This window comes from Elephantulus edwardii, unplaced genomic scaffold (assembly GCF_000299155.1).
Source record: "Elephantulus edwardii isolate Elephantulus edwardi_28Jun2011 unplaced genomic scaffold, EleEdw1.0 scaffold00009, whole genome shotgun sequence".
NCBI classification, from domain to species: Eukaryota; Metazoa; Chordata; class Mammalia; order Macroscelidea; family Macroscelididae; genus Elephantulus; species Elephantulus edwardii.
In genome coordinates, this window is record NW_006399759.1 from 3,315,925 (window position 1) to 3,326,059 (window position 10,135).

At 38.3% G+C, this 10,135-nt stretch overlaps 1 protein-coding gene across 1 annotated transcript in view; it reads right to left on the reverse strand.

Annotated features, from left to right (window-relative positions):
* Positions 1–10,135, reverse strand: part of WDR43 (WD repeat domain 43) — a 59,301-nt gene that overhangs the window by 34,262 nt on the left and 14,904 nt on the right. The window contains exon 3 of the mRNA XM_006880685.1: positions 7,779–7,900. Within this exon, the coding sequence (XP_006880747.1) occupies positions 7,779–7,900 (122 nt within the window). The remainder of the gene's footprint in view (positions 1–7,778; positions 7,901–10,135) is intronic.

Here is a 10,135-nt window from a genome sequence, read left to right on the forward strand (position 1 = left end):
TATCTGTAAATTTTCATATAAATTAATTTAAAAAGTATTAAAGGCACTCTGGTGGCCTAGAGCTAAAGAGCTGCACTGCCAACTCAAAAGCACATGGTAAATCCACCAACTGCTCCACAGGAGAAAGATAGGCCATCTTCTCCCGTGCAACTTACTGCCTCTGGAAACCTGCTGGAGGGTCAGCTATAGGAAGATTCAGACACAACACCAAAAAAGTATTGACATATAGAGGAATGGTTTTACAACAAAGAATAAGTTCTTTTAAAGTAATTAAAAACCAAAAGTGATAAAGATAAAAAGTCCTAATCTAAAACTTCTGTCAATAATTACAGATTATAAGATTAAAGTACAAGTAAAATGCTCTAAGAAAACTACCATTTTGGGAAAAAAATCAATAATATTAAGAATACATAAATTCAGTAAGAAAAATTAGTCAAACATCAAACTGGACAAACAATGTAAGCAAGTAATTCATTAAAAGAAATAGAAATTGCCAACAAACAGAAGTCAATTACACTAGAAATCAAGATTTTTTAAAATGTATCAGAAAAACCATTTATTTCCTTTACTTTCAATTATTTCTATAATTTTTGCCAGTTTAACTTAAAATGGTTTTTGTCACTGATTATCACAGTCTCAAACCTCACTTTATTTACTCATGTATAATGCACATATATAAATAAAATGTATTACACATACATATATCGATGGCGGTACCAGTCACCACTCAACTTTCAGCTTACTGGATTGACTAAACCACTCAATTCAGAAGCCATACCAACCACCACACTAAAATTTCCCCACCACTCAGGCCAATATCCTTACAAGTACAGTCTTCCCGCATCAGTACCATCCTAGAACTGGTTAAAACTACCAAGTCTCAACTAAAACCTTTTGATGGATCTGTACATTAAATCAGAAAATTCCTCTCGGAGAATTGTGACTGGTTCCACAGACATAAGGAGCATGTATACTGACATGTGAAGGTCTCTCTCACTTAAAAATGAAGCTTGGCACAGCTGACAAGCTATACCCAAACACAGACCTTCCAAATCACTTTTTTAAATTCAAATATCCAGCCAAGGTTCTTTCTCCATCATTTGAAAAACGCCTTCAACATGAAGGAGACCAAAATCATGCACCAGATAACATCCACAAAAGAGATGGAGCGACAAGAGATTTTAAAACAGAAATCCTGTAATTAAGATTTCTAGAGATTTAGAAGATATTATATACATCGAAAGAACATGATGCAATAAAAAGAAATGATCACTACAAAAGATAATTTTTGCAACTTAAACTGCAATTAAAATAAATAAGAACAAGAAACAAAAAGTGACAGTAAAGACATTCTTTTTAAAGTTTTATTTAGGAAATGAACTCTGATAAACTCTAATAGGTAACCAGAAAAAAAGGAAAACTTTGAAAGAAATTAGGATACTTCAAGATGACTGGAACATCCAAACAGCAGTGCATAATATGAGAGAAAGAAGAGAGAAAACAATAGGGCTGAAAATGAATAAACCAAACAAAAAAGACAAATTTCCAGCTATGAAATGTCCCATCAAGTATCAACATAACTCATTTTAAAAAATGTTATGTGCCTGCAATCCATAGCGACCCTAAGTACAGCAGCTCTGAACCCTGCCCTGTCCAGAGCCAGTCTCACTAATTCTGACACACCAACCTCCACTGTCCCAGTCACTGTATCAATCCATCTCATCCAGGGTTTTCCTCTCCTGTGCTGTCACTCCATCCTTCAAAGCATAATGTCCTTCTCCAAGGGCCAGTCTCTCCTGGCCACATGCCCAAAGTATGTGAGATGGAGCTTCAAAATCCTAGCCTCCTAGGAGGAACTTGGCTTCATCCTCTCTAACACAGACCTATTTGTTTTTTGGAAGTCCATGATATGTTTAAGACTCTTCTCCAGCACCATAATTCAAAGGCATAGATTCTTCTGTCATCCTTAATCACTGTGCAGCTCTCTGGTGCATATCAAGTAATTGCAAAGATCATGGCCTGGGTTAGGTACACCTTAAGACTCTAGACTGACATGGTTGCCTTTCAGCACTCTGGAGAGGTCTCTGGCAGCAGATTTTTCCCAAGGCAATTAATTGATCTTTTGATTTCCTGACTGCTGGTGTTAAGAGTGTTGATTGTGGAGCCCAGCAGCAAGCTGTAACTATTAACCACCTCAATCTCTTCACCATCTATCACACTGCTGCCAATTGGTCCAGTGGTGAGAATCTTTGTCTTCTTGATCTATATTGAAGACTACAGTCCTTGACCTTCCGCAGCAAGCACTTTGGATCTTTTTCAGTTTTAGGTTAATTTCAAAACTTGACTATTTTTTCTTTTAAATTAAAAAAAAAAAAAACACATTTAAAAAAAAATTATTTGTTAAGTTCCCTCTAGTCAACTCATAGCGACCCTGAGAATGAAAGTCCTGAACACTTGTATAACTTTCATCATTTCTTCACATTCATATAGTTTCTGGAGACAAGCTATTTCAGGAGTGGACGCCACTCCTGCTTCCAAGCTTGTTTTAACAGGGAGCTTCACCAAACACCGTCCACTATGGGTAATCATTACTGTATCTGGCACATCAGTGTCACAGTGTTTAACATCACAACAACCCTGAGTTACTACTGTACAGCAAATGGACAGACCAGTGCTTTACAGCTTAGAATATTTGACCAGAAACAATTAAAACCAGGCCTGAGGGCTTCAGGCCAGAGGGCCCACATGGTTTTTAAATAGGTTTTTAAACAGGAGGTAGACTAAGATGAACTCACAACCAAAGGCGAGTAAATATTCCACCCTAATCCTTACCAGAACCAGAAAACAAACCTCTGTCTGACTTTCAACCTGGATTCCAACCCCATACTACAGACCAAATGCATTTTTAAATGGGAGGCCATAGTAAAGTTTTGAAATGAATTAATACTAAGCTTTAAAAAAAAAAAAAAAAAGGACCCCACAAACTGAAAATGCCTTCAAAATCATGAGAGAAAATTTTTTCAACCTAAAAATCCTATATACACATCAGACTAACAATGAGTTTTAAGGGTATAATGAAAACAAACAAAAACTAAAAAAAAAAAAAAATTACCCCCATAAAGGAAGCAACTAAATGATGTGCTCACAAAAACAGAATAATCAATAAAGGGCAGTGGGAAAGGATCCATGGGAAAAGTTTTTAATGCAGAGACTTAGTCCTTAGATGGTCACATTCATCGTTACCCTCTCCTGGCTGTGATTTTTTTTTTTTACTCTACTTTCCAGCCTCTTTATATCATTGGTGAGGCATTCTAAGTTTCATCACATTTTGTCTCTTCTGACCTTTATGTTTTGGTCTTTACTCCTAGGTCTGATCCACTTTGGATGGATTTTTATGTGAGATACGGATACTGCTTAAGCTTTCTGCAAGTCCAGTTTCACCAGGACCATTTGTTGATGAGGTTGTCATTTCCCATCTGGTAGGTTTTATTCCTTGCGGAATATCAGTTGACCATATTCTGTTCCATTGATCTATGTGTTTGTCATTGTACCAGTACCATACTGTTATGGTTTTTACAGCTGTGTAGTGGGTTTTGAGATCAAAGAGTGCTTTGCTCTCCTTAAGTGAACTGGCAAAGTTTGACAGGATAGCAAAAAAAAATAAATAAATGAAAGAGAGGATGTGGAGAAACTGTAACTCTCTTACACTGTTGGTGGGAATATAAAATGATACAACCACTCTGGAAGGCAGTTTGGTGTTTCCTCAAGAAGCTAAACACAGAAATTCTATATGACCAGTTATTTCACTGTTAGGAACATACCATACCCGAAGGAAAACAGAAGTGAGACACAAGTGGAGATCTGTACACTCATGTTCAGAACAGCATTATTCGCAATAGCCAGAACATGGAAATGGCCCAAATATCCAAAGACTGGACTGAGAAACTGTGGTACATTTGCATAACGGAATACTATGCAGTAGTCAGGAACAATTTTAAAAATACTATATAACATGAGAGAGGCTAGAGTGCATTATAGTGAGTGAACTAACTCAGGTGCATAAGAACAAATACTGTCTAAGACCATTATTGTAAAAATAGAATAACCAGTAAGAAGAGCATAGCTATCCAGAGGGAAAGGAAGGAGACAGTGGGCTGAGGAAGGGAAAATCATCAGGTCGCAGTTAGTTTGGTGGGTGGAGGAAAGGTTGGGCGGGGGACCCACAAAAACCCAACAATGTAAACAAATTACTATATGTAAACCTGTAAATTTACAATGTACAAGATGAAATATAATGTAAACAAATTACTGTTATGTAAACCTATAAATTACTGTATATAAACCTGTAAATTACTGTATGTAAACCTGGTAAACAAGTTGCCCTACAGCGGTCACTTGTGGTTGCTGTGAGGCTGAACACTGTGACACTCATGTGTTACAAATGCGCTAATGGCTGGTTACCCAATGTGGACAGAGAGCGGGGTAGAGCTCCCCGATTAAAACAAGCTTGGAAGCAGGAGCGGCATCCGCTTCCGTAATAGCTTGCCTCTGGAAACCCTATGAACCTTGAGAGAGGATGAAAGGCACCCAAGCATTGAGACTCTCCTTCACAGGGTCGCGATGAGTCGCCTGCGACTCGACGGAACTTAACAACAACAACAACAAACCTATAAAAAAATTACAGAAAAAACACTGAGGTAAACTCTAGTGTGAGGATGCTTAAACACTCGGCTGCCAGGCAAAAGGTTCTCAGAACTTACTCCAGCCACCTCCAAGAAATAAGACCTGGAGATCTGTTTCCTCCACAGATTAAAACCCATGGCCTTAAGGCAAATCTGATTCAGTGATCATAAGGGACATAGAGGTACTGCTCCACAGGTCTTCTAAAGGTGTAAAATCCTTACAGTGAGGAGACCACTGGGTTACACTGATCTTTTGGTTAGTTTGGTTACTGTATTTCCCAGCTTCTTTGTATCACTGGCAAAGCATTCTAAGTTTTGTCACATTTTGTTTCTTCTGACCTTTATGTTTTGGGCTTTACTCCTAGGTCTGATCCACCTTGAATGGACTTTCATGTGAGATATGGATCCTTAAGCTTTCTGCCAAGTCCGGTTTCACCAGGACCATATGTTGGTCTGCCAGGGCTTCTCCATAAATGCTTATAGCCTAAAAAACTCTACGGGCGGTTCTATTCCCTAATACGGAATTCCAGGAGTTGAAAACAACTCATTACTATCTAACAGTGCTAGTTACTATGTACCATCAAGTCTAAACAAAGTCACAGCTGACCCTCCAGGGGGTTTTCAGAGGCAGTAAGTCAAAAGTGAGGAGAAGGCCCATCCTTCTCCCATGGAGCAAAGCTCTTTCCACTAAACCAGAGCTTCCTTATTTAAGGACAGTACAAAAGAAAGCAAACTGGGTGGTGGGAGGAAGACTAAGCAAATGGAAAACTAGGCAATGACAAACCCCAAGAATATCAAGTTTATCAAGAAGAAAATAAGCCTAGGAGAATTCAAGGCTCAGCTCTCACAATGTTTAAGAAGCTATAATCCACTCAGCACCACTGAATCAGAATCAACCCATAGATGATTTATGGCTATCCATTCTTCTCCCATGGAGCATCTAGTGGGTTTGAACGGTGTGCCTCTGAGATTATAGACCCGAGGCTATAAACCTTACTGGAAGAGAACATCTACCTTTCTCGCAGAAATGCTGATGGTTTCAACTCCCTAAGGACTATACAGCCAGAGCTCACTAGTCATCAACAGTAAAACATTTTAAACAAAAAACTATTATTAAAAGGGTAGGTACAGAGGTGGGGAGAAATAAATCCTAATTTTTCAGAGTAGGAAAACAGCTGACAATCCCAGGGTTTCAAACATTCATTCCAATTTGGCAGCCCTGCTGAGAATTTCCTTTCCACAACCTCTCCAAAGTGCTCAGGAGCAATGATGTAAACTAAACTGCACCTGGTCCAAGTCATGGTATATTTTCAATTGCTTCCTATGCATCAGAAAGCTGGACAATGAATCAAGATGACAGAATAAGCGATGCTTTTGAATGTGATGCTGGAGAAGAGTACCAAATACACTAGGGACTGTTAAAAGAACAAGCCACTCTATTTTAGAGGAAGTGCTACCAGGGTGCTTTCTGGAGCCAAGGATGATGATGCTTCATCTCACCTACCGTGGGGATGTAATGAAGAGGGGCCAGTCCCTGGAAAGAGACATCATACTGGAGAAGGGGTAGGGGAGACCCTCAAAAAGATGAACTGACAGTGACTGTAACAATAGGCTTGAGCAAATCAGAGACAGCGAAGAGGTGGAGGACAGAACAAAGTTTAGACATGTTGTTCAACAGTACCTAACAACAACATCCCAGATGGACTGAATGAGAAACTACATTTTAAGAATAACGTGGAGTTATTAAAATGTAGATTCCAAATCAGTACATCTAGAGTGGAAAGGCCAATCTCAGGAGGGGATTGTGCTGTAACAAAATGACTAAAGTCCTGGATAACATCTTAAATGAAAACCAAAATCAATTAACAGTAGTATGCTGTTGTTGTGTGCCGTCAAGTCAGAAATGACTCATAGCTGACCCTTCAATGAGTTTTCAGAAGTAATAAATAGCATGGGAGGGGGCTATCCATCCTTCTCCCATGGGTTTGAACGGGTGTGCCTTTGAGATCGCAGCACAGCTTGTTACCACTAGGCCATCCATTAACAGTAGTTGTACAAGAAGGTAATTTAGAAACATGGAGGTAATACTTAAAGAAAAGCTTAAGGAATTACTAGAAGTTACATTTAAAAACAAGGCATTGGAGAGCACAAAGAGAATGGAAATCCTGTAGACAATTTAACTTTTTAATAGTCTGCAGACTTCTTTTTTTTTTAAAAAAAAAGGAGTATAGCCACAGAAAGAACAGTAATACTTAAGGAAGAATAACTTTGGAGGTGAGAGGGCTTAATATGGAATCAGAGATGACTGTGCATTCAAAGACCACTTGAAGACTCTGCTCTGGAAAAAGAAACTAAAGAGGAAAGTGGCTAACACATTATTTATGAGATAAGCACCATTTCAACTGTTAAGGTAGAGACTAACCTCATCCCTCAAAATAATGATACATAAAGGAGATATGGTTTACTCCCATCCAGACAACTTGAACAGTACAACTGCATGGGCCCCACCTCATTAGATCTACTAAGTCAGAATCTGCCAGTATTTCTGATAGGACATCAGTAAATGGAAGGTAAATGGATTTTTTTTTAAAATCTGTGACAGTAACAGTCTCTTAAGGTAGCCATTATCTGTATTTCCTTATTCATATTTCCTAGTATATTCCTCCTCTCAATTCTCAGGTCCAAGTAAATCTTTCACTTGTCTGTCTCCCAGCCTATGGTCTTGCCATCTCTCAATCTCCCTTGCTCCATCCTTGAAAACCTTCTTTGACCACCTTTCCAAAAATCGTTATCTAACCTAGAAGGCCCAAATCCTTTCTTTTCTACCAGGACTACTTAGCACTATACTAATCACATGCTATTTTAAGGCACACTGCAAAATCATTTACTTTTCGTATATTAAGATCTCGCATGCCCGATTAAAGGTTCCTGAAAACAGAGTCCATAACCTTATTCCACCTTACATTTCCCTACTAAGTTCTACATTACGTTTTTCCTGTTACGGTAAGAATAGTCATGAATGTGCAAACCATAATGTATTTCCAAACAGAAACTGTTGCTGCCCCCCAATACCACAGAATCATCAATGTTACTCACCACTTTACTTTACAGGTCTGTGTATTCCACTCCACAATATGCTTGTCATCTGAACAACTATATAAACAGCCATTATCTTGATGCCACTGTATGCAATTGACTCTGTTTTCATGTCCACCGCTCTGCAGATTTTAAGAGGGAAATAAGATTAAAGCAAAACATCAACTATGTCCTTTATATAATAATGAGCTCTGATGGTGCAGTGTGTCACGTACCACACTGCCAACCAAAAGGTTAGTGGGTAAAAACACCAACCGCCCTGAGGGAGAGAGATGGATAGTTTTCTTCAATTAAGATTTACAGCCATAATAACCCAACGTAGGGCTGTGGAGTCAAAGCTAACTACAATGGTGGGCTTTTGCCATTTTTGTAATAGAAATCCTGGAGTCACTACTAGCCTTAACTACATCTATGCATTTCACTTTTCCAAATAAAATAATGAGCTAGAACTTCCCCTCTCTCCTACTGGAAAAACTTACTTCCACATCCTCATGCAAAGGGGGGGAAAAGTATCTCAGAAGATATTGCTGTCAGCAGATGCAGACTCACAACTGACCTTCCGGCAGATTTCTGAGGCTTTAAGGGAGAAGACTGACTGCCCTTCTCCTGTGGAGCAGCTGGTGGGTGAGAACCACTAGGAGGTGAGCTGCCTCTGGACTCCCTTTGGACTAAGCCAGCAGAGCTCCTTAAATAAGAGCAACTACTCTGAAATGTCATTTGCTTTTAACAGAAACAACTAAGCCTAAGTGTTACAAAACCTCTCTATCTATACATATACAATATACACAGTGCCAAAAATAAGTATCAAAAAGTCAACACAAGGTAAAAATCTTATCTAGTCAAAAATAATTTTGAAAATCCCTTTAAAAGAACACCAAAATGGTGAGGAAAGAAACCAGTTTCTTCAGGTAAACATTACCCATTACCTCGTGTAATGAACCACACCATATGAACTATATACTATACCATACTCAGAACAGTTAAATGTTCACTCACCAAGACATATAGGAATAAATTCAAGTCTCTCGTTTCATACTCATTATTCATGGACAAATTCTCCAAGTAGAATTAAGTGCTAAAATCAAATGTGTTCTATATAATAAGGAGAGCTCTGAGGGTGTAGCATATCATGTTACGTTAAAACTACAATTTAGAATCACTGAAGCTACTTCAAATATTGTTCTACTTCAAATAAAAAGTATCTGAAAATTTTACATCCAGGAATTCTCTTCCCTGATATTTGCTGTCTACTCAAAGGGAACGCACACACTGAACAAAAGGTTCAAAACGCTTAAAAACACTGTTAGAAAATTAAAAGTCAACTTCACGAACAATCCAAGGAAACACAAAGCCAATTAGAGAAGCATTTTCAGTCTCTTCACCTAACAATTTGTTTAGCATTATAATATGGGAGCTGGTAAAGTTACAGTAAAAAAACACTATCACATATTGCTAGGAACAGTGAAAATTAGCATAATATTTTGTAAGGCAATTTGGTAAGATGTTTACTCATTCATTAACAGACATACTCATAAACTATTAGCATTACTTAGAGAGCTCAGGTGATGTAGTCTGTAGGGAGCTGCACAACTAATTCAAAGACAGTGCCCACTGGTGGTTCAAATTCACCAGTAGCTCCAAAAGAAAAATGGGCAATCATGCAGTTTACAACTTTGAAGAAGACCTCACTGAAAGATTAGTATGAGCTGGTTCCAACTTTGAGGCAGTGAGTGAGTGAGTTAAGTATGAGTTACATACCAAGTACAGCATGAGGCACTTTCAGTAAATCACACCAAGTAGTTTGTATAATACATTTAAGGGCTAAATCAAATTCTTCAATCACGTAAGATTCAACCTCAGGATATACCAGCTCCAAAGTAGAAGTTTCTTTCTACTTCACGATACCACACCCCAACGTCCCTCACCTTTACTCTCATAAGCTTTTGATAAAATCAACCCTGTCAAAGATGTATTTATAAATCTATGTGGTACTAAAAGAATCTGGAAAAAAGTTCTAGTTTCCTTAAGTATTGTGTATGCAATCATAGTAGCTGAATAAAGTAGCACAGAATGCTGGGTACCTGTTAACCACAAAAAATTGACCCAATCAAAGGAAGAGCTCCAAATTTCAAAGGGTGAAAGCCCATGTTAAGACAACACTCAACTTGAATAGAGGAGTAAAGTGAGATTACTTTCTTACTATATGTACAATATGTATGTATGTATACTATATTCATTTGCAATGAAACGCAGGTTATACACATAGACTTCACCTGATGGTATGCATAGGAATCAGATCGACTACATCTGTGGAAGGAACCGCTGGAGAAGCTCAATATCAGCTGTGAAAACTAGGC